We start from the raw sequence: 24,613 nt of genomic DNA, 5'->3' as shown, positions 1-24,613 counted from the left end.
GATGTGCTCGTTCTCTAGCTTTGAGAGGTTCGAGCTTCTAATGAATCAGCGTGGCAGGTCCTCTTAGAAGATGTTCCGTTTTTTTTGCGTCAACCTGGGAAAATTTCAACGCTAGGTGCAACAAGAGTTCGTATAGAAGTAAGCTGGGGGTCTTGGATCAAACGCGTTTCGGGGCTTCACGAAGGGGCAACGTGAAGCCCCGAAACGCGTTTGATCCAAGACCCCCAGCTTACTTCTATACGAACTCTTGTTGCACCTAGCGTTGAAATTTTCCCAGGTTGACGCTAAAAAACCGGAACATCTTCTAAGAGGACCTGCCACGCTGATTCATTAGAAGCTCGAACCTCTCAAAGCTAGAGAACGAGCACATCTCTACCTTGTGACCGCACATTCGATTCAGCGTGGAAGCAGGCAAACATAGGCTTGGAGGACATCGGCTCTTCAATCATACGGAGCGATGCCCAGAGCCATCTAAACCGGCAGCAAAGATAACCTAGGAAGGAGCATTTGGTGACACAGAGAACCGGAACCACAGCAGTGAAACCTACACCAGCAATCACCGAACAGTGAGTAGAAGCGGGACGCCGCATTAAACTCTCACTGCAACATAACATTGCTTTACATTGTATCATTGGACTTTGGATTTTTCGGAGACTTTGTCCCAGTATTTATTCATTATTTCCTTGGCTAGGAACCAGACCCTCTTTTTTTAGGATATATCATCAGATGCTATTGTAGCCGCATATCATCAATTCCTTGATTATTTATTCTATATTATTGTGTATTTATATATATTCTATTCACTTTTAGATATTTGCAGTTTAATGTCTATTGTATTTTATACCAATGTATCCTATTGACCTTTAAATAGCCCAGTTTATTGTATTTTATCATTATTAACGGCAAGCTATTAATAAATCTATCAATTTAATAAATAATACAGTTTCCATTCTATTTACGGTTCTACCTATAGTGTGAGTGCCCAGTATACTATTTGATATGTCTGAGTTGAGTGCACAGGGCCACTAATATAGCAAAGGGCCTTTTTTCCACCTGGATCTATTTAGCTTCAACATTTTTGGAGTTAATAAGCATGATGGCGCTTGGTGGAGAAGCAGGAATAGTTTACTCGCAGGTAATGTAAAAGAGTCATCACGGTGGGAAGTTTTATTTAAGGGTAGAAAAAGGTAGGGAAGATGTTTGTTAGAGGGGATATCCGACTCTTTTTAAGTGTTGACCTATCCTGGATAGTTCATCAGCATCTGATCTTTGAGGGTCCAACACCTGGGACACCCACCAATCAGCTGTTTGAGAAAGCCCCAGCGCTCCTGTTAGAGCTGCGACCTTCTTGCTTCTTGACCATTGGTCACGCGGCCTAAGCGCAGCTCAGCCCCATTCAAGTACAAAACCTGAGTGTGCAACAATTTGGGGAAAGCTTTATGTTTCCTTTATCTGAGGTTACAGTTAGGCTACTTTCACATCTGCGTTTTTGCTGTCCGGTTTTGAGATCTGGCATGGGACCACAGTATATTCCATTATAATAATACAACCGGCTGCATCTATTCAGAATGGATCCGGTTATATTATATTTAAAAAGGAAGGAACCGTCTGAAAAAAACGGATCCGGCACTATTGACTTAAATGGTTTTGGGTGCTAGAACTGGCTTCTTCAGTTTCCCATGCCCCCATAAAAAACTCTGCTTGCAGCAATTTTGTGTCCAGCATGGGAACGCAGCAAACTGGAACGGAACGCATTCTGGTTCACTCCGTTCCGGTTTGTTCAGTTTTGTCCCTATTGACAATGAATGGGGACAAAACTGAAGCGTTGTGCTGCGGTTTTGAGAGCCTGTGCAGGATCTCAATACTGGAAAGCACAACACAGATATAAAAGTAACCTTACTCTGTAAGACAGCCTGCAATCAGATAAATGTACAGTAGATGGCAGTATTAGAAAAGGAATGACATGAATATGGAAAAACTATTCAGAGAATGGAAAATAACTAGGGATGAGCGAATCGACTTCGGATGAAACATCCAAAGTCGTTTCGCATAAAACGTTGTTATAATACTGTACGGAGCAGGAGCACCATACAGTATTAGAATGTATTGGCTCCAATGAACTGAAGATATTGCTTCGCGAAGTCTCGAGGGACTTTGAGTAATAACTTCATAAATTAATTTGTACTGTAAAAAAACATTTCCCGAACTCTGGTTCGGTTTCAAATGGTACCTTAGAACTGAACCAGAGTTTGGGAAATGGTTTTTTACAGTACAAATTAATTTATTAAGTTATTACTCGAAGTCCCTCGAGACTTCGCGAAGCAATATCTTCAGTTCATTGGAGCCAATACATTCTAATACTGTATGGTGCTCCTGCTCCATACAGTATTAGAACAACGTTTTATGCGAATCGACTTTGGATGTTTCATCCGAAGTTGATTCGCTGATCCCTAAAATTAATGCATAGTATAACCACCCATTGTATCTGTTGTCCTGATACCCATTTTATTTTACAGCTTTACCCTGATTGGATATGTAATGATCCACTATCAGTTATAGAAAATAGGGTCACTTACCCTAATACACAGTTATTCAAAATTCAACCACTGTTCAGACTTATACTGTACGGTATAAAAAGGATATTTAAAATCACAAACTCTATTAAAGGGTTGGCCACTGTATAGAGAAAAATAAGTAACGGCAATAAACTTTACCTTCTATACTTTATATCACACTTCCCTGTGCAAATAAAAGTCGCCGCCTGCACACGTATGCACTGTGCACCTAATGAACGCAGCGTTTTCTGTATACATACAAAGAAACATATTGGCGGTCTTGTGATTTACCCGCAAGACTGCTTTCTTGGCTGTCCACACTTCTGCGCAAGTCCAGCGCCTGGACATATACAGGAGATTCTGCTGCCGACACAGGTTGGGTGCCTGGATCAGCAACCCCACAATTGGGCATATTTATTCAAGGTTTTGTGCCAGACAAGTGGCGTTTACAGTTGCAAATTTTCACGCACACAAAATTTGAGTTATATGTTACATCTTTTTGCATTTCTTGCTACATTTCAAAAGTGGTAGGAGAATGGGGCTTCCAGGTGGGGTGCGGCCTCCCAAATGCCCCATGGTTTTCTATAATTTCCACCATAAAATGCTGTAAAATATAGTTTCAGTTCTACACCCGTTTAAATTTCAGTTTCTGGTGCACAGGAAGCCAGAAGATGCACCAAAAATGCTAAAAGGCTTGTGTCTCCTAATAAATTTGGCACATCTTACTCCTAAGATACGCCGGTGTTAAATACATTGAGGCAGATTTAGTAAAACAACACTAGCGGCTGATGAGATGTCCCCCCAGTATGTCTCAGAAAAATCACGGATAAGCAGCACAACGAGCCTCCAGATTTGGGTTTAGCCAGAAACAAGAACCTTGGTGCATGCAGTGTCACCCAGAATATGGAGTGAAGAAAACCGCAGCAATGAAGTGGTTTACTCAATAACCAGCTTGATAAAGACTTGGTTAAAGGGAACCTGTCACCTGGACTTTGGGTATAGAGCTGAGGACATGGGCTGCTAGCACATCCGCAATACCCAGTCCCCATAGCTCTGTGTGCTTTTATTGTGTCAAAAAAACTATTTGATAGATATGTAAATGAACCTTAGATGAGTCCTGTCTCCTCCATGCTTGAGAGATGAGTCCATCGTTCTCCGACTCTGAGCCCAGCCACGCACACTGGGAAGGAGCCCAGCACCGCCCGCATCCTCTGAATCTCCTCCTTGCTCCCCGACGTCACAAAGCTAGAGCGCCGTAATCTTGCGATGCGCGAGCTAGAGCATGTGGAGTGTCAGCATAGTGTTCCTTCCCTGTGCTGGCATCAGTCTCAGGGAACGAACGGCGCATGCTCTAGCTCGCGCATCGCGAGATTACGGTAGCTTTTGACAATTTTGTGGAACAGGTGCAGACCCATTCATTTCTATGGGGCCGCAAAAGATGCAGACAGCACACTGCGTGCTGTCCGCATCCGTGGTTCCGTAGAAAAGAAAAAGCATGTCCTATTCTTGTTCGCAATTGCGGACAATAGGCATGCGCCATGTACAATCTGCTGCAAATTACGGAACATACACGGCCGGCATTCGTGTTTTGCGGATCCGGTCATCTAAATGCAACCTAATCTGTATTGCCAGCTTAGAAAGGTATCCTGGTTTCATGAAAATGATGAGCTCTCCTCAAGATAAGTAATCAATTTCAGATCGGTGGTGGGGTCTAACTCTTGGCACCCCACTGATCATCTGTTTGAAGGGACAGTGGTGCTTGTGTGAGCGCTGCATCTTCTTCAATGTGTACCTGCTCGCCGTCTGCGGTGCGTGAGTGCCCCTTTAAACAGCGTATAGGCTGGGGTGTTGAGAATCGCACCCTCACCCATCTCATATTGATTACCTATCTTGAAGGTAGATCAATAATATTATGAATCCGGAATAACCCTTTACGTTTCATGTATTATATCCAGTTCTATTGTGAAATTATCAGCTATTACACTACGGTGGAGCATTACAGTTCTTGGCAGAGGAGAAATATTATAGGGATCCTTTGGTATTAGTATACGAGCTGTGGGCAAAGAAACATAGACGTATAATGTAATGCCTGATCAACTACAGGATGGTAGTTGGTGCGGTGAACTGGTGGTTCACTGCTAAAGGGTTAATGTGGCTTATTTATGCACTATCTTAATAGGCTGTATATGGTAAGGAATTAGTTAACTGTCTGTCACGGTCTCTCCCATGACAGGGGTCAGAAGATCTAAGAGACTGGCTGCACGTTATGCGATCTGACAGACTCTGGTTTCACTTGTTTCTGTGTTGTTGCTGGATATGACCTCACCTCTGGTCTCAGGTGTAACTTAAGTGGTCATTCCTACTCCTCTATTTAGTCTGGTCTCACCCATCATGCTATGCGGTTGGTAGCTCCTTTTTGGTTGTGGAAGTGCTGGTGTTGGTTCTCCTCTGAGTTTCTGCTCGTCCGCATACTTCAGAGTTAAGTGTCTTTTCTTTATTTCTTGTTTGTTGTATTTCCCTATCTTTTGGTATAAGGCCTGAGGGAGTCTCCTGTTCCTTCAGCTGGGAAGGAAGAGGACACCTTTTGTCCTGACACTATATCCAGGGTCCTTTAGGGTCAGATAGGGCTCTAGGTTCCTGCGTATGTATATTTCTACCATCGAGGTCTGTTCATACTGATAGTAGTCAGGGATCGGTTTAGGGATTCAGTAGGTGGTGACCCTTCCCCTTTCCCTAGTTTCCAGGCCTAGTACCTTTTCCCTTCCCTCTTGTGTTCGGTGTGGAGTTTACTACCCACACCGTGCCGTGACACTGGCAGTCCTTTGTGATAGTTTCTGGGTAGTGTACTAGTCCCACTCATGGTGTTTGAGTTCTTGCTAAGCAGGCCAAGAGAGAAGACGTGTATGTAGTTGCTGGTGTATAAGCTAAACAAGAGGAAGCAGAATTCTCCTCCAGGAAGACGCCATCCCGGTGAGTGTAAGGCTGCCAGAAAAGCACCTATGCTAAGAACCAGCCTCCGAGGAGACAAAACAGACTATTTTACAGAAGGTTGAGGACCATTAAAGAGGAACAGTGTGTGGACAAGAAAGTCAGTAAAAAGTAGAGAAATATTAAGACAAACTGCACGTCTTTGGCCAATTAGGAAGATCACTTGTATCCGATTACTTCTATAGTATCTATAGAAAGGGAGAAAAATCGAAGTTACCCCCTCCGCCGCCTATGCACAGCCTTTGGGAAAAGCCTACCCTGTGATGTACCTGATAATTGGGCCTACTACCTGCATTGCACTGTGCCACCCATCATCTTTAGTTTGCTGTTATAACCAAGCGGGGCTGGTTACTGCCTCCCTAACCTATAGCCCCCTCCACCCAGCACCCATCCAACCACTATCAAGGGCAGCCCAGGCAGTAGCCCCCAAGTGGAGGAAGGGTTGCACCCCTTTCATCACTGCACACATCGCATGGGGAAGCTTTGGAGTGGGACTAGCCACCATGAGGACTACCACCCCCCTCGTCCTCTGCCACACTCTCTCCACTTTGATTGACAGACAAAGGTGTGATGACCTGCACACTGCCTGGTCCTGTCTAAGTGGAGAGGACGCGGCAGTTGCAGAGACATAAGAAACTCTAGGTGTAATGGCAACGCCCCCGTTGCTCCTAGGGGTTCTTTTGCATATAATAAAACATAATTTTTCTCAGTGGGTGTGGCAGAGAAAAGCCAAAGGGATAGCCGCCCGTTGGTACCAGCCACGGAAGACCTAAACGTTGGACTAGATCTATTAGAACAGGCTGGAAAATTCCTTTAAGAAATCTGCTTTCCGTCCAATCAGAGCTCAGCTTTCATTTTCTAAGCTTAAAATGGGCAAAGGAATCATGAATTGTAACAGGTTGCTATTTTGCCACCCACTTTACCATCCGCCCCCAAAACTTTCCACCTCCCTTGTCTATTATAGGTGACCTTTAATGTCTTCTCCATGTTTGAAGGATTCCAGGAAATAACTAAGCTACCACAAGTCTTCACACGGCCATATCATCTTCTGCTCCCTGCACAGAGAGGTGCAGACATAAAACCTGGAAATCACCATCACTCTCGCCACACATGTCCCTCGCCTCCTCCGAGCCCACCCGTCCCGTCAGCTACATGACCGCGCGGTGCACTGTGGGACTTGTAGTCTTGGTCACGCCCTGCTTCCCTTCTCCACAGTAGTCCAGGGAACTACAACTCCCGTCGCTGACTTGGCGGCTCCAGTGTCTTGGCAGGTTTGCTGCTTACGTGTCTGCGGAGCCCAGGATGGTGAGGAAGATATGAGACCGGTACCGACAAGATGTGGCTGAGACCGGAGGAAGTGCTCCTGAAGAACGCCCTGAAGCTGTGGGTGACCGAGGTGTCGAACCCGTACTTCGTGCTGCAGAGGAGAAGGGGCTATGGAGAGGAAGGAGGGGGGCTGACAGGTACGGAGGCTGCACGGACGGGCTCCGCCAGGCGTCGCTGGTTAACCCCTTGTATGCCTTACAACACTGCTTACCGACTGCTAGCGCTCCAGCTGGTGCAAAACTATAACTCCCAGCATACCACATCCTTGTTTTCCAACTGTCAGGGCATGCTGGGAGTTGTAGTTTTACCACAGCTGGGACACCACACCACAGGTTGTAAACCAGTGTACTATAGCAAAGCCTTATCACTAATAGCATATTATGGACCATTGACACGTATTGTTCAGTAGGCTCGCGCTCCGGATGACACTGGGGGGGCGCGCTTCGGATGACACTGGGGGGGCGCGCTCCGGATGACACTGGGGGGGGAGCGCTCCGGATGACACTGGGGGGGGAGCGCTCCGGATGACACTGGGGGGGCGCGCTCCGGATGACACTGGGGGGGCGCGCTCCGAATGACACTGGGGGGGGCGCGCTCCGGATGACACTGGGGGGGGGGCGCGCTCCGGATGACACTGGGGGGGGGGCGCGCTCCGGATGACACTGGGGGGGTGCGCTCCGGATGACACTGGGGGGCGCGCTCCGGATGACATGCGTGCTCCTGGTGACACATGCATGCGCGCTCCGGGTGACACGGTGTGCAAAGATCTTATGCTTCAGTCAGAACCATTTTCTGAGGGGTTTTACATTGTGGCCATATTGACTCCACGGTCACGTCAAACGGCATTTCATATTTTCTGTATAGAACGAATCACAATGAAAAAAAAAAAAAGTCCCATTACTTATCGTGTCCCGATGTCGTGCGGTATTGTATTCCAGAGCTGCAATCACAGTTCTGCAGAATTCAAGGTGCGAGACAAGCTTGGTTCTGTGGGACGCTCTAAGGAAAGCAAATCTTTGGATGCATCTGCGCCTCTGTATGGGGTGTTTGATTTCCTACTCTATGACAATGCACCGAAGGAGGCTTTTGGGGTGGAAGGGGTCGTCTTATTGATCTTCTTGGCAAACCTGATGCACAGGAGAGCTGGGTCAGGGTCAAGACTAAGGGCCCTCCTAAGAAGAAGGGCTTGTGTTTTTAGGGCATCTCCTAGACATTTGAAGTGGGCGATGCATCCCTTGCTGGCTCAGGATCTTCAAAGTGTATGCCAGGAATCGGCAACCTTTGGCACTCCAGCTGCTGTGAAACTACAACTCCCAGCATGCAAACATGCTCTGCCGTTCTTCTAACTCCCATAGAAGTGAAAGGAGAATTCTGGGAGTTGTAGTTTCTGAACAGCTGCAGTGCCGGAGGGTGCTGATCTCTGGTGTAGCCTTAAAGAGGACCTTTCACCAGAATTAAACTTCTAAAGTAACTATACAGGCATGTAGAGCGGCGCCCAGGGGCCCCCCTGCACTTACTGTTATACCTGTAATTATACCTAATTGCCTCCGGTATCTTCATAGTTGGGCTCCACCCAGGGGAACCTGCCGGCGCCTCCTTCTCCCATGCTGCAGCGCTGGCCAATCACAGCGCTCGGCTCATAGCCTGAGAGGCTTTTTTCTTTTTTCTCTTAGAAGTTTAATTCTGGTGAAAGGTCCTCTTTAAGTGTAGTAGTCATAAGGCAGTATACAGCGGCCCTCCAGCTGTTACACAACTACAACTCCCAGCATGCCCAGACAGTCTACAGCTATCAGCCTACAGCAGGGCATGGTGGGAGTAATAGTTTTACAACTGCTGGAGGGCCGCAGGTTGAGCATCCCTGATGTAGGCAAGACGAAGGCGGCATGCACAGGGCAATGCAGTTTATGCAGATTTCGTTGCTTTCCCGCACCAAAATCAGCACGTGTGACTTTCGGATTCTGACGGGAATTTGCCCCAGATCTCACCTTTTGCATTGAAAATCTGCACAAACAATTGACATGTTGCAGATTTCAAAATCGTCACCGCAGGTCAATTTCCGCACCGTGTGGATGAGATTTTGAAAATCTCATCTACTTAGATGCTATTTTGTGACGCTGCAGATTTTTATCACCATGGGACCTAAATGTCCCGCTGAATTTTATAGACGTTGGGGGTGTGGCTGACAACAAGCTTCTTGACCGTTTCCAAGGGCAACCAGCAGAATTGCGGATGCAGCCTTGGGATATGTAGGCCGCGCTCGGGATCAGTCCTGTGTTCAGACTACACTGCTCTGTTTCAAGGGGTTTTCGGAGTTATTTTAAAATGTGCCAGGAATTGTGATAAAATAAGAAAAGAAGCTATGCTCACTGGTTTAATCCAACACCTCACTCCAGTTCTACCTGCCGGTCTTTGTTTATATGGCTGCAGTGGTTATATGGGGGGAGTAGGGGCATGTTACCGGCTCCTTGAGACCTCTGCAGGCAAACATCCGTCACGTGGGCCACTGCAGTCTATGGCTGGCTGCAGCGGTGATGTGCCTCCCAAGTGGCATGTCAGTGGGTCACCAGGAGCAACTGGACTTGTATGTCTTTATTGAAGACGTTTCGCTAGTCACCCGACTGGCTGAGGCTACTTTCACACTTGCGTCTCAGATGGATCCGCTCATATAATGCAGACGGTGGCTCCGTTCAGAACGGATCTGTCTGCATTATATTGTTAAAATATTTCTAAGTGTGAAAATAGCCTCAGACGGATCCGTCCAGACTTTCAATGTAAAGTCAATGGGGGACGGATCCGTTTGAAGATTGAGCCATAGTGTGTAATCTTCAAACGGATCCGTCCCCATTGACTTACATTGTAAGTCTGGACGGATCCGCACGGCCAGGCGGACACCCGAACGCTGCAAGCAGCATTCAAGTGTCCGCCTGCTGAGCAGGGCGGAGGCTGAACGCTGCCAGACTGATGCATTCTGAGCGGATCCGCGTCCACTCAGAATGCAATAGTGCTGGACGGAAGCGTTCGGGGCCGCTTGTGAGAGCCTTCAAACGGAACTCACAAGCGGACACCCGAACGCTAGTGTGAAAGTAGCCTCATAGAGGTAAGGTGTTGATTGCATGTGCATGGCTTAAGCTATTAGGTGTGATTAAACTGCCTCAGGAGAGGTGTTAGAGCTGCATTGTAAGTGGCAGAGAATAGAGGCCGCAGCCCTCCACCCCTGTTTAAGCTTGGTTTCTCCAATTTAAAGGGATTATCCCAAAAAAATGAAAATCTAATAACATGCAGTACAAGACAATCTCTTTCTAAAAAAAAAAAAAAAAACTCTGTACCTCATATTGATCCTGAGATCTCCCCATTCTTTTCTCCAATTGTTCTGGAGGGGTGCGCACTTTCGCAGGGGGTGTGCCCTTTTTACTGCAGCTGGTGGCAGCGGAAGGATGGAACTGAGCATGTGCTTCCAGGTGGCGCTATACAGATAGAGTTCAGTAAATAGCTCTGTAGCCATACTAACATTATCATTACATGTAATTGCAAAAGTATTCAGATCAGGCGCTGGTTTAAAAATGTAGAATGTTTTTATGGGGCAACCCCTTTAACCTAAATAGCTTCTTTCACACCTCTGTTAAACAGTCCTCCTCTGTGTCTAAGATGCAAACTTCGCTGTCATCAAACCAGTGTCCTTTCTCCTTAAAGAGGACCTGTCCCCTCCTGCCATGTCTGTTGTAGTAGCTACTTCCATTCCCCATGTAATAGCCATTCTGAAACATGTTTTCTTTTAGTGCCATTCCTTTATTATTCTTGCTAAATGTTTATGGATAAAGGTACAGATGGGTGTCACCAGTTAGGGGGAGGAGGGTGTCTCTGCACAGTCTGACATTAAGCAGTCAGTGCTGCCAGTGTCAGACAGTGCAGGGACACACCCCTAACCAGTAACTACCATCTGTACCTTTTATACATAAAAGTCTAGCAGGAACAAGAGAAGAATGGTACAACAGAGTCATAAGAATAGATGCTCCAGAATTATTATTACATGGGGATTGGGGAATGCAAGTAGTTACTAAAACGGACATGTCTGAAGAGGTGACAGGTCCTCTAAGATGTAGGTCCACAGCTGAGTTCTGTCCTATTGTCTGCCACTTACAGTGCTGTTCTAGCGCCTCTCCCGAGGCAGTTTAATCTCACCTAATAGCCTCAGTCTTGCAAATGCAATCAGCACCTAACCTCCATGTTCTGACTTATTACCACTGATATACCATGACCCGGGTTAATGAGAACCTACACATTTGTCACCAAGTTTCATTCATTTTATTAACCCCTGATGTGAAGAGATTCTGTGGTTTATTAATGTCATTTTTCTTACGATTCATATTTGGAACTTCTTCATGTAGCAGGACACAAGTTAGGTTACTTTCACATCTGCGTTTTTGCTGGATCCGTCAGGGCTCGGCAGAAACACTCTGTTAGGATAATCCACCCGTCTGCAGCCGTTATGAACGGATCCACTTGTATTATCTCTAAAATAGCCATGATGACTACGTCAATGGGGGACGGATCCGTTTTCTTTTGTGTCAGAGAAAACAAATCCATCACCATTGACTTACATTGTGTTTCATGCCGGATCCGTCTTGCTCCGTATCCCATGACGCACTCAGACACGCTGCTTGCATCCGTTTTGTGTGCGTCATGGGAACGGCAACGGAACAGAATGCATTATGGCGCACTCCGTTCCCTCCAGTTCCGTTTTGTCCCCATTGACAATGAACGGGGAGAAAACTGAAGCGTTTCCCTCCGGTTTTGAGATTCTATGACTGATTTCAATTCTGGGAAGGAAACCGCAGATGTGAGTAGTCTTAGTAATGGCTGTAACTGACTTGTAAATAGTTAATGGACTGCAGCTCTTGTCACGGCGAATGTCACTAGTACTGAAGGCTTTACTACGTACGTGTTTGTGTTGTAGCTGCAATTTTAGTTTTTTCTATAACCTTTTTTTTCTTTTCACAACCTCCCTTATTTATTCCACATTACTGGTCGCCGAACCTCTGTGTTTGGTGTTGGTTTCCTTTACTGACATAGGAAAAAATAATGATGTTTTGCCCCTAGAACCATTTTAGGAGCATTTTATCATGTACTGAAGGGGTTGTCTGAGGTATAGGAAAACCCAATGTGATAAAATAATAAAAGACCATATATTCAGCCCTTGGTCCCCAGTGGTTTCCAGCACTGAAGCAGCGGTCCTCACAGTCTGTGTTTCAGGCTGCAGTGATGATGTAGCTGTGTATGGCCGCTGCAGCCAATCACTGGCCTCTCCAATCTCGTGCCATATACCACTGAGGCCAGTAATTGGCTGCAGTGGTTACATGCTGTAGGCAGCCTATACACAGGAACTGGAGGTAAGCACCAGAGCTGCTGAAAACTAAGTGGTGCGTATATGCTGTTTTATTATTTTAGCACTTTTGGTTGCACTGGAGGAGTTTTTCTATGACTCGGACTACCCCTTTTAACATAGTTGTTACAGGATTTTATATGTGGTAGTTTTTAGCTACCTGATTGGTACCACTTGGCCGCACTGTAAGGCTATTTTCACACTTGCGGCAGTGTGATCCGGCAAGCAGTTTCGTTGTCGGAACTGCCTGCCGGATCCGCCGATCAGGATGTGACTGAAAGCATTTGTGAGACGCTTCTGGAGGCAGATCCGTCTCACAAATGCATTGCGAGAACGGATCCGTCTGTCCGCTTGTCATGCGGACAGACTGATCCGTCTTGTATCTTTTTTCACAATTTTACCGGTCTTTGAATGCCGGATCTGTTACTAATACATTCCTATGGGGAAAAATGCCAGATCTGGCATTCAGGCAAGTCTTGAGTTTTTTTTTGCCGGAGCATGCTACGGTTTTTGTCTTTTGCCTGATCAGTCAAAATGACTGAACTGAAGACATCCTGATGCATCCTGAACGGATTACTCTCCATTCAGAATGCATGGGGATATGCCTGATCAGTTATTTTCCCGTATAGAGCCCCTGTGACGGAACTCTATGCCGGAAAAGAAAAACGCTAGTGTGAAAGTACCCTAATATGGACCAGAAGGTATGGGCTGCAATGTCCTATGCTCATGCCCTCCTACAGGTCAGTGGCACAGAGCGCCCCTTTACTGCTGTGTATTGTAGGAAAATCTACGAGTTCAGCTCAGTCATTAACACCTACTGGGATTTTAGTGGGAAATGCCATTCACGTAGCATTCAGTGCTGTATTGTACTGTATTACAGTCGCACTTGGCAGAACGGGCTCTTCTGTTTTCATTGATGGGTTCTGGGGGTGGTTCATATTGGAGACACAGACTGGCAATGTTGTGTCTGAAAAGCTGCTGAAACAGTGGGGGAGGAAGATCACTTGGCAGACAGAAGCGCGGCTATGCCAGCTTTTTTTTTTTTTTCTTTTTTTTTTTTATAATACATTACTGCATGAGTCATGTACGGGAAATAGGTATTTATGCACCGAGCAACGGGTGAATTTTATATGTATAAATCTACTTTCACACTGGCATTTGGTGCGGATCCATCATGGATCTGCACAGACAGATCCGTTCGGATAATACAACCGTCTGCATCCGTTCAGAACGGATCCAGTTGTATTATCTTTAATAATCGCGGCATGTAATATTCCACTATTGCCGGAAAGGAGCGCTTCCTTCCTGAAAATCTTTAGCGACATCTGCTGGTATAATACCTGCGTAAGCCGCCATACCCTGCCTGATGCTGCTAAATACATGGCTTACAGGCCCCTTCAAACAGCTGATCATTGGGGATGCCTATTGTCGGCTCCCCCACGATCTGATGCTGGTGGTCTATCCTGAGGACATGCCATTAATAGAGTTTTCTGCCCAAAACAAAGTTTCATTTTCCTCCTGCCTGATATTTGTATCCTAATTTGGCTGCTCAAAAGAGTCGCATGAAATCTCCCTACCCTCAGCATTAATTAATGTAGGAGCATCAGCCACTTATGCACTTGGCCAGCGACCGCCGGTATCTCCTGAATTCAACTTTATTGCTATCCTTGGGCTGATGATACAGTTTCATACTGTGGCGCAGGCGGCAGTATTTTGTACTGCACTGTGGTATTTGGTGCTGCTGGGGTCGTCAGCACTATGGTATTACTGGCCCTGCCTACTTGTGTCACTTTGGACTAATCTACAACATGGGGCCACTTTTATTTATTTTTTTTATTTTTATTTTTTTTCCAGGGCCACTTTAAGTTCCCAGTCCGCTCCTGGCCAGATCTGTCTCAAAAACGTATTCCCATGTTGACTTCTATTGGGAAATAGGATGCTGCAGTTCCTGACCACATCACGACTTTGCTGTGTTTCCATAGGGGCCGTAACTGGGTCTTATTAAGTAATGAAGACCGCACTGTTTAGTCGGTCTGCATTGTTCATGGCCGCACAGTATTGAAGGTGCAGTATTGAATGCATGGCCATTAACAATGCAGACCGACTAATCAGTGCAGTCTCAATAGATTAACAAGAGGCGGCTGCAGGCTGTACAACCGAGCGGTTCTCTCGCAACCGCGCCATGTGGTCGTACCCTAAAGCCAGTTTCTTATTACCAGAGGAATGCCGACTAGACCAGTAACACAGGTCGAGGAGTAGCTTCTTCCTTAGGTCGGGTTTCTAAATTACGTTATAGTGTTCCATTATAACAGAGTTATAACGGAATTTTAGGACAGAATGCAAAGCAGAAACCTTTAAGAGGATTTTTGTTTTGCTCCAGCCTAATACATGTCTGGTGCCACTTATAAGGGTTCCGTGTTTTTCCGTTATTCACGACGGTAAAAAAGTCCTGTTGACAGGACATGACGGAATTTATAACGCAAATGCGAACCAGCCCTTACTCATAGCCTTTTGTGTCTACATTACATCTGTGCATGGCTATATGAGAAGGTCTAATAGGGTTCTCCTCTTCTCCCTGGATTGCCATCACCTCTACCCTGCCACCCGTATCTCCCCATGGGCCATGTCTCTTAGTATTCCATTGGTGTCAGTGGCAGTGATTAATATATCAACGTTATCTCCCCTTCCTCTAACGATGACATTGCTGCGAGCGTTTAGATTCTACTTATTTTTCACCGGTCATGGCCATACATATTAAAAGGTGGAGATATCCTGCCGGGGACAGAAGGATGAGTCTCGGGATAACAAGGCCTTGAATAATTCGCCACATTACAGTAACCTGATCTTACAGTGTGGGTGAGGGGATTGTATAAATGCATGTGTCATCTTTCTGTGTGTTCATTAGCATATTATTCACACATTCGGGGGTCTTAGAGAGACTTACAAACTGAGAGCTAGCCTGGTGGAACCTCATCCACAGGTGGTGGAACCTCATTACTGCCAAACTAAAACTTGCCCTATTCCTTCCTTCCATTGTGTGTAATATGTAAGAAAAGTCAGGGACAGATTTACTATGGCAAATGCACTAGAAACCCTGAGCTTTAAATGTTACGCGCTTTAGACACTTTTTTTTGTCTCCCCAGACGCTTTCCAAAAAGTAATGTGAAATGCGTCAGATTTATTAATGGCGTGCATGAGTTTTTTGCGTAGAATATTGGTGTAAATAATTAAGAGGTGGTCTTTGGAAATAAGTAAAATATATTTCAGTGTGTGCCACCTTGACAAATTTGTCTCGTCCAGGTCTGAATTTTAGACAGTATTAATAAAACAGCTTAGAAGATCATTCAGGAGAGAAGAGAGAGGGGCTGGAGACCGATCCGTCAGACATCCAGATGCAGATGTGCTGTTGAACGCTGTTCTGCTGCTTGCTATGTAGTGTATGTACATGCCAGCTGCAGAAGCCAAACCAAGCAAAGGTTTTAAAGAGTAACTAAGCTTTTGTGTAAATATTTTCTTAACCCGTCCCTAATGCCCTAAAAACACTTTTTTTGTAATATAGTTTATTAATGTATATTTATTTCACTTTACCCATGTCCCCCTCCCCCCAATGCGCACGTTTCGATTTGCGCTTAAAATCCACTTTTCTGTACGGAGTTGACATTTTTATCAATGGGGCGGCAGAGCAGTAGGTATGGGCAGGAGCATATAATGCTGCTCCTGCCCGTGCCCCCCGAAGGTTTACTAAATCCTGGAATCGCACATCAGTACCCTGTACCCATGTGCTATGCCAGGATTAGCTGAGCGGAGCGGGCTCCTGCCTGTGCCTGCTTCTCTAAGCTAACAGCTGACTCTTAGAGAAGCAGGCAGGAGCCCGCTCCGCTCAGCTAATCCTGGCATAGCGCATGGGTACAGGGTACTGATGTGCGATTCCAGGATTTAGTAAACCTTCGGGGGCACAGGCAGGAGCAGCAATATGCGCTCCTGCCCGTACTCGCTGCTCTGCCGCCCCATTGATAAAAATGTCAACTCCATACACCGCTGAGAAGTTAGCGATGTACAGAGAAGTGGATTTTAAGCGTATGGTGAAATGTGCGCTTTAGGTAGGGAAAAGTGGAATAAAAATAAATTAATAAACTATATTACACAGTGTTATTAGGGCATTAGGGACGGGTTAGAAAAACGTATACAAAAGTTTAGTTGCTCTTTAAGTAATTCCATTTACAATAATGTTTTCACCACAAAATACGTGCAATTCAGATTTTAAAATCCCCGCAGGTGTATCTAGCTGTTAAAAGTTCCTGACAAATATGTGTGTCCAAGTGACCCCCTTTATAGTATGCAGCACCATACACTAGAGGTCTGCAACCTCCGGTCTCCAGCTGGGAGTTCTGTTAACAACTAAGCAAGTATGCATGCTGGGAGTTGTAGTTTCACAACAGCTGGAGTGCCGGAGTTTGCTGACCTCTGCCATGTATACAGTACGCTGTGAATAGGCGTGGTGCCATGTTTTTCTTATCTTGGACAACCCTTAAGTTTTTGGTGTGTAACTTTGAAACTTTTTTTCTTTGCAACGGTTCTACATGTTTCTGTCTTTCTCTGTCAGGTCTCCTTGTGGGAACCCTGGACGCTGTGTTAGATTCAACGGCTAAAGTCGCACCTTTCCGGATTCTCCACCAAACTCCTGACTCTCAGGTGTACTGGTCCGTCGCCTGTGGTGAGTATCGCAGGGAGTACTCATTATTACATCCACAGGGAGGTAAAGTCACATCCGGAGGCTCCATTAGGAGCCACTGTCACAGTTTCTGTAAAAAAATAGGGGAAAAATTAGCTCTGCATGTTGCGTTATCATGTCCGGTAAAATGATGGGTTACATGACAGAAAGCCGACGGACTCCATCATAGTCGATGGGGTCCTTTGAGCACCGTTTGTGTCCTTCATGTGTTTGATCCGGAGCGGCATATCTGACGTGTGTACATTCACTTTCCATCCTGCCTACAATCCCCAGATTGGCTCCTTTATGGTATCTTACAAATACACATGGCCTGCACCTTTTTGTTTTACAAAGCGCATGTGTGTGTAAACCACGTTGGAGATATGTGAGCTTAAAGCTCATCAATATCAGATCGGTGGGGACTGACTCCCGACACCTCCGATCAGCTGTTTGAAGAGAAAGCAGCGCTTGTACGAGTGCTGACTTCTCTTCTCTGTTCACCTGCCCACTGCAGCCGAGAGCAGTGTAATTACAACTATGGCATCCACTTCAATGGGACGGCTCTGTCCCATTGACGTAAATGGGGACGCCATAGTTGTAATTACACTGCTGCAGTTGCGACGGCGAGCAGGTAGACGATGAAGAGAAAGCAGCGCTCGTATGATCAGCTGATTGGCGAGGGTTCTGGGAGTCGGCCCCCTACAGATCTGATATTGATGACCTATGCTGAGGATAGGTCCTCAATAGAAAAAAGTGGACAACCCCTTTAAGTTGTAATCTTTGGTGAAAGGCATTTTCCTAAATATCCTATCTGACATCACACGAAGTACAGTATGCCACAGTTTGCCTCCGTGCAGACTGAAATGGCTTTGTATAGATAGCAGTAGATTCAGCTTTGAAGCCTATGCATATTTATATGATTTGGAGCAGAGTTTCTGAGCAAAATCCAGAGTAAGCCTTGACTGGACTCCCAGGAGAGACAGTGAGCGTCCTGATTTACCCTGTCCGCACACAGTGATTAACTCTGTACCAGTCTGTGCACAGAAGACCATCAATCATTGTGAGTGAGCAGAGTAGTCAGGACTCTTACTGTCTCTCCTAGGAGTCCTGTCAGCACCTACTCTGCTTTTCTTTCAGAAATTTTGCTCCAAATCCTATAAAGCTGAATATCACAGAGCTCCGCGTCTCTCCCCCTATCAGATCCTGCTCTTAGATAGGACAGCAGAGATCACCTGACCGTTTCTTAAAGACGCTGTGGTGTTCTGTTGGCCTTTCTCAGTAGGCGAGGACATATCATAGACTATAATGTAAGTCTAGAGCTGATTTTAACCTTTGCCGAATGAAGCCCAGAGACAGATGAGGGCTGGAGGACCAGAACACCATAGTCTATTCGTTCTTCGTCTTTGGGAAAAAAACTGTTACGCAGGTGTGTTAGGCTTCCTGCAGACTGTGCTTGAGGCCTAATCTTGATGTATATGCGGCGAAAAGCTCCTGGTATATCCATCAAACGTCTCCATAGGATTCCATTAACAGGACTACGTCCCTTTGGCCTCCACTATACGCTGGCTTCTCGTTTTTCTAGCTTCATGGGTAATACAGCAGACTCCAATTATATACATTTTTTAACACTGTGGTAAATATCCAATGAACACCACTTTGTGGCTGAAAAGCTGTGTACATAGAGCCATAGACCACCTGGCCACCTAGATTGTATAAACCAAGCTGCATACAAGCCTGTTTTGATGCCTTCAAAGTAAAGGTTTTTCTCAGACATGTCTGATAACTGGTTATTTGGTGAATGGACTGCCATGGATGTAGAATACCTCCAGCATCACTGCCCTGTGTAATAAAGACAATGCTTTATGTTGGCTTGGTACAGAGTGTCTCTGTGTCCTCAGAAATCCACCCACACGGTAAAGCTGGTCTTGTCTTTGTGTATCGGAGACTTATAATAAGCTGCTGTTCATGTGTGTGGGAGCTCTTTGATGGGACCTCATGCTGTCGTTAACCTCTGTATGACTTTCCATTAGCACATGCTGTTCCCGTCACTTTACTTTGCATATCGGTATACTGTACACCATGTATGTCATACATGGAGCTTGTTGCGTCACACAATCTCTGCAGTAAAGTTGCCGAAGCTTCCTGAACAAAGTAAGCCTTTTATCCTTCAGTTAATACCCTGGTTTATTTTTTTAGGAGCCAACAGGGACGAGATATCAAAACACTGGCAATGGCTGGAGCAGAACGTTATGAAGATCTTGTCTGTATTTGACTCAAGCGATGACATAACTAGCTTTGTTCAAGGCAAGATTAGGGTAGGTGCTATTGGTATTTGTGTTGGATTTGTATGAGAAAATGCAAAAAGACTGTCTGTAATAGAGACGATCAGAATAATTTAGAATTCAGAAGCGGGACAATAAAAGGGGTGTCCCTAAATAATAAAAGAGCAGACCGATCTGCACTATCCCCAATTGTCCAGTAGTAGTAGCAGCCCAACTCACCAACGGGGGCCTGTAAACCATGCATGGTCCTATGGAGGGTGCTCACTGGCAACCAAAGAGCCCACAGAAGAAAAAAAATCCACACCTCATCTCACAGAGCTGAGAAAACTGATTTATAGCTTAGTGGGGACAAGATTCATATAACCCTATAATCCCTACTGTTTATATACCACCAACAGGTCTAAATTACTTTAAACTGCGGTAACTGGGATACTCAAAAATTCATATCACCACCACCAAGAAATGAGTAAACTAATTTCCCATAAAAGTACTGTTTATTAGATAATGCCAATAAAATCACATTGTATTTTAAGACAATAAATACATATTCCATTAGTAGAAATATCTTATATCTAGCGCCATCTTCAATAGCAAATGAATAATGAAAACGGGCTTTCTAGGATGATGCATAAGAATAAAATAATCTAAGCAAGCTGAAGTAACATCTCAGGAAATACATAATACAACCTCTATAATAAACTTGCTCCTGCACATCTCTATAGGTGTTCAAATCCTAGTATCTGCTGTGTAAGTTAGGAAATCATAATAAGGCACATCATACCTTGGTAGTAGTTAATGAAGTAGTCGGTAAAGTGGCTGCTAGCTCCTCGATGTGCGTTTCGCCGTCTCACTTCCTCAGGAGGAGTCTTTGTGTTTGTACCCTTAGTCTTCTTTCATGTAGCGTTTTTTTTGTCTGGCCAAATCCTGGCATATTTACCATATAGTGGCCGGATGTCCGCTGGACCCCATTATGGTAAATGGGGCCGGTGAGCGTTCCAGTAACATCTGGCAATGCCAGATACAGAGAACTACAGACGGCAGTGTAAAACTAGCCATAAAAGTCCAGTATACCCTTGTCGATTTAGATTTTCCTGAGTCAGTCTGGTGCTGGAACTACACACACTGTTTAGTGAACAGAGCTGGATAATGTAGTGCTGATCCCATTGAAATGAATAGGAGCAGCACTGCAGTACACCCGTGGGCGAACATATGTTGTTCCAACCCCCATATCCAGCGCCGGAGATACTCTGGAACAGCTGACCGGCGGAGGTACGGGGTGTCGGACCCTGGCGGTCAGATATTGATGACCTATCCTGAGATGGTGTGCTGTAAGTGTGAAGTGTGTTGCGTTGAACACTGTATTGCTGATCTAACTTTGCCTCCCTTTTCTACATATGGTATCTGTCCTAAGGATAGGATATCTGTAAAGAAATGCACTGCAATATCCTTAAGCCTCCCAGAGCACCAAAGACTTTGGCCATGAAGTTAGGGTACGTTCACATTTTTGGTATGTCTGATTCGGCCCAAACGCTGGCTGTCGGACGGATAAAAACCGTTGCATGCAACTGTTTTTGTCCAGCCGAAACCCGGTCATTTATACCAGAAAGCAGACGGATCACCACTGGACCCATTATAATCAATGGTGATCTGGCGGTGAACTGGAGAATCCTTCAATGCTGGCTTTGTCGTAATCCTGCAGGCTGCCCTCCTTTGTTGCAGATGTGAAAGTACTCTTAGTAGTAGCTTCACTCCACCAGCCCATATCTACTCATTGATGGGTCCTGGGCTCCGGTGCTGATGGGCAGTTTTGGAGGCCTGGTTAGTGAATGCATTAAATACTACTTGTACGTGAAAACTTGTCTATACTTAGCTGATCACTTCTTTTAAAGGGGCTCATTGCTGAAGAAGGGAAAAACTCATTTGTGAAAGAAGAGGATCCAGAAAGATTTCGTGATGCTCTCTTGAAGTTTGAGAAATGCTTTGAACTTCCAGACCAGGAGAAGCTGGTGACCTATTACTCATGTAGCTACTGGAGAGGAAGAGTTCCTTGCCAGGGTTGGCTGTATCTCAGCACCAACTTTTTAAGTTTCTATTCATTCCTTCTGGGCTCAGAGTGTAAGTTTTTAAGATGATTGTATGTTACCAAATAGCTGACCAGAAAGACTAACTTATACCTGTGAAGTGAAAGGGACAGAGCTGTAATATCCGCACTGTGCAGGCCTACAATCAGCTGATCAGCATGGTTAGACCCTTCCTAATCTTATGTCCATGGCTATCCTTAGGACAGGCCATCAATATCAAAGTCCCCAAATACCCTTATAATTATTGCAGTGATATTGTAAGTGTAAAAACATGAAGCGATTACATTTTTTTTGAAAGACCAGACTTCCAAGTGCTTACATGGTACATGAAGTGATTCTAGTATCTCCCTAGGGACATGAAGATTATGATCCTGATACTAGTCACAATCCACTTAGCTCAAGTCATTATCCTCTTAAGTGATGCTTAACATGATTTATTTTTATTTTTTTACATTTTTGAGCTGATATTATTTTCTTCATAGTCTAGTCTATATCTCTGTACCTGGATTCTAAGTAATACGTAATGCAGATAGATGTAATGGTAGGTATTCCCTTTTTATTTCAGTAAAACTCATCATCTCGTGGGATGCAATCTCCAGACTGGAGAAGACTTCCACCGTTCTCCTCACAGAGAGCATACATGTCTTGTCTCGAGGGGAAGAACATTATTTCTCAATGTTCCTGCACATCAATGAGACTTTTCTGCTGATGGAGCAACTTGCAGGTTATGCTATTAAGAGACTTTTCGACAAAGAGACCTTTGAAAACGACCCAATATTAAATGATCCTCTGCAGATCACAAAGAGGTAAAGATTGGATGCTCTTCTTTTCTTCCATCCTTTTCTTTTGTTCTTCGATTTATTTATTTTTTTTCACCTCCTACATGACTCACCTTCTCCTCCTTGGTCCCTTGCACTTTCATTTTTGCTGCAGACAAGTTCTACTCCTTTGTGCATTGTACTGAATCGTGTATAGCTAGCTACAGACATTAGAGGGAATGTATGACATTTTGAAACCCCCAGTATAACATACATATTGGTAAAAATAAATCCTCCTCCCACGCAGATTGCTCCATGGTCTTGCGCCAGTCTTTGTTAACTAAACTGCAGTTAGGACTTGCCATACTCGACATATGACTTTAGCAATCACCGGCCACGGAAGCACAGATTGCCAGCTTGATATTTTTAGTGATCTGCATGTTGTTCTTTTTTTTTTTTTTTTTCTGAGCTAGCTTCAAGTCAAGTTTTTTTTTTACTGATCACTGCATAGACATAAATTTAAAAGCGGTCATGCAAATTACCTTCAGGTTGCACTACAGGAACTATGGGAACTTACTGTGGTATTGGTGGCTACAGATAATTTGGAGCTCTGTATAAGAAAAACGGATCTCTTAAGGTAGGTGCACATCTGTGGTACGTAACTCCAGTAGTCTGTTCTGGCAGAGGAGCAGAATATGACAGATGTGAACCCAACCTTATATAAGTTATGAACTAAACAGCACAGAATGTTGCACCCATAAGACAACAAAATGGCGTCTTGGAGTGGACAATCAGTTTAATGCGGCTCTGGCACCAGGTTCAACCCTATTAAACCAGGCATACTGCCTGGTAGGGCTCATCATGCTGATTAAAACTATACCTTTCTTTTGTCTGTATGCTTAACAGCTGCAGAGAAATCTGCATTTTTATTCATATGCAAATGAGAAGTTAGAGCACCAGAAGGCGGGGCTGAATTATTTGAGCACTGCTTTGCAACACCCCCTGGCTTCTGCACACGCCCCCCCCCCCCCCCCCCCAGGGGCTAGACCAGGGGTAGGCAACCTCCGGCACTCCAGCTGTTGTGAAACTACAACTCCCGGCATGCATACTTCCTCTGCTCTTCTCAGAACTCTCACAGAAATAAATGGAGCATGCTGGGAATTGTAGTTTCACAACAGCTGCAGTGCCGAAGGTTGCTGGCCCCTGGGCTAGACAGAGCTTTGTCCTAGCATCTACATATCATATACACCATGGGGGTCATTTACTAACTGATATAAATTACGTCTGTCGCGACTTTTCACTGCTCAAGTCAAGTCTAAAAAAAAAAAGGGGGGAGTAGTGTGGGCAGGAAGGGGACTGACTTCCAGGCCCGTCTCATTTATCATTTTCCATGCCTGTTTTAGGCATAGGAAATGTTCTGAAGTTACGCCAGCAAGGGAGCTGGCATCGATTTAGGCCGGTGATGGATGAACCTTAGTTATGTAGAGGCCTGTGCCTATGCGTAACTTCAGCAGATCCACGGCCAGCACAGGGGTTATTAAGACCGGTGTCTAAAATGCTGGTCTTAATAAATGACCCCCTATGTACTATAGCTTCACCACACTGAGATCTGCTCAGAAAGCTAATCTACATATTACTGCTTTCTTTTTTCACAAGGGCAATATATGATTAGAAAGACACCAGTAATGTTTGCCTCTAAGTATAGAAAAAACATGCATCTCTATGTGGTAATGCTATAACTTAGTGATAAGCTCATGGTTTTGCATGTTCAGATCCCAGGTTTGAATCCTGGGAAAGACTTCCAGGTATTCTTCAGATATTTTTTTCTCTCCCAATTTTTTTCTTCTTCATAGGATCTCAATAGCGGGGGTAAACGCTTCCGTTTTGTACTTATTTATTGTCAATGAGGACAAAACTAAACTGAACTGAGCAAAACTGAATGCTCCAAAATGCATTCCGTTCTGTGTGGCTGCGTTCCCATTGCAGACAGAATAACGGCTCCGTCCCCCATTGACTTTCAGTGGTGTTCATGACGGATCCGTCTTGGATATTTTAAAGATAATACAACCGGATCCGTTCATCACTGATCAGAACGGAAGCGTTTTTGCTGATCCATGACAGATCTAGCAAAAACGCGGGTGTGAAGTCTCTACCAGGATTCAATCCTAGGATCTCTTTTCTATGCTTATGAGCTGGTGTCCTTATGATCATATATTGTGCTTTTGAATAAATCAGTTATATGCATATTTTCTTCCTGAACATATCTCTGTGTACTGAAGCTATAGTACATGGAGTATATGATATGTAGATGCTAGGATACAGCTCTGCCCTCAGTATGTCTAGCCCTGTCACTCAAGGGGAGGGGGGCGTGTGCAGAGCACAGGGGGTGTTACAAAGCAGTGCTCAAAGGATTCTGCCCCGCCTCCTGGTGCTCCAACTTCTTGTATATTGTACAGACAAAAAAGGTAAAGTTTTAATCAGCATGATGAGCCCTACCAACCGGTATGTCTGGTTTAATAGGGTTGATCCTGG

General features: G+C 45.0%; 1 protein-coding gene across 1 annotated transcript in view; it reads left to right on the top strand.

The window, feature by feature from the left end:
• Positions 1-6,774: 6,774 nt before the first annotated feature.
• Positions 6,775-24,613, top strand: part of TBC1D8B (TBC1 domain family member 8B) — a 65,957-nt gene continuing 48,118 nt past the window's right edge. The window contains exons 1-5 of the mRNA XM_044305519.1: positions 6,775-7,006; positions 16,853-16,963; positions 19,157-19,275; positions 21,132-21,357; positions 21,889-22,129. Of these exons, the coding sequence (XP_044161454.1) occupies positions 6,880-7,006; positions 16,853-16,963; positions 19,157-19,275; positions 21,132-21,357; positions 21,889-22,129 (824 nt within the window). The 5' untranslated portion in view covers positions 6,775-6,879. The remainder of the gene's footprint in view (positions 7,007-16,852; positions 16,964-19,156; positions 19,276-21,131; positions 21,358-21,888; positions 22,130-24,613) is intronic.

This window comes from Bufo gargarizans, chromosome 9 (assembly GCF_014858855.1).
Source record: "Bufo gargarizans isolate SCDJY-AF-19 chromosome 9, ASM1485885v1, whole genome shotgun sequence".
Lineage (NCBI taxonomy): Eukaryota > Metazoa > Chordata > Amphibia > Anura > Bufonidae > Bufo > Bufo gargarizans.
The sequence above is the reverse complement of the archived record's forward strand: the minus strand, read 5'-3'. Positions and strand labels throughout refer to the sequence as shown.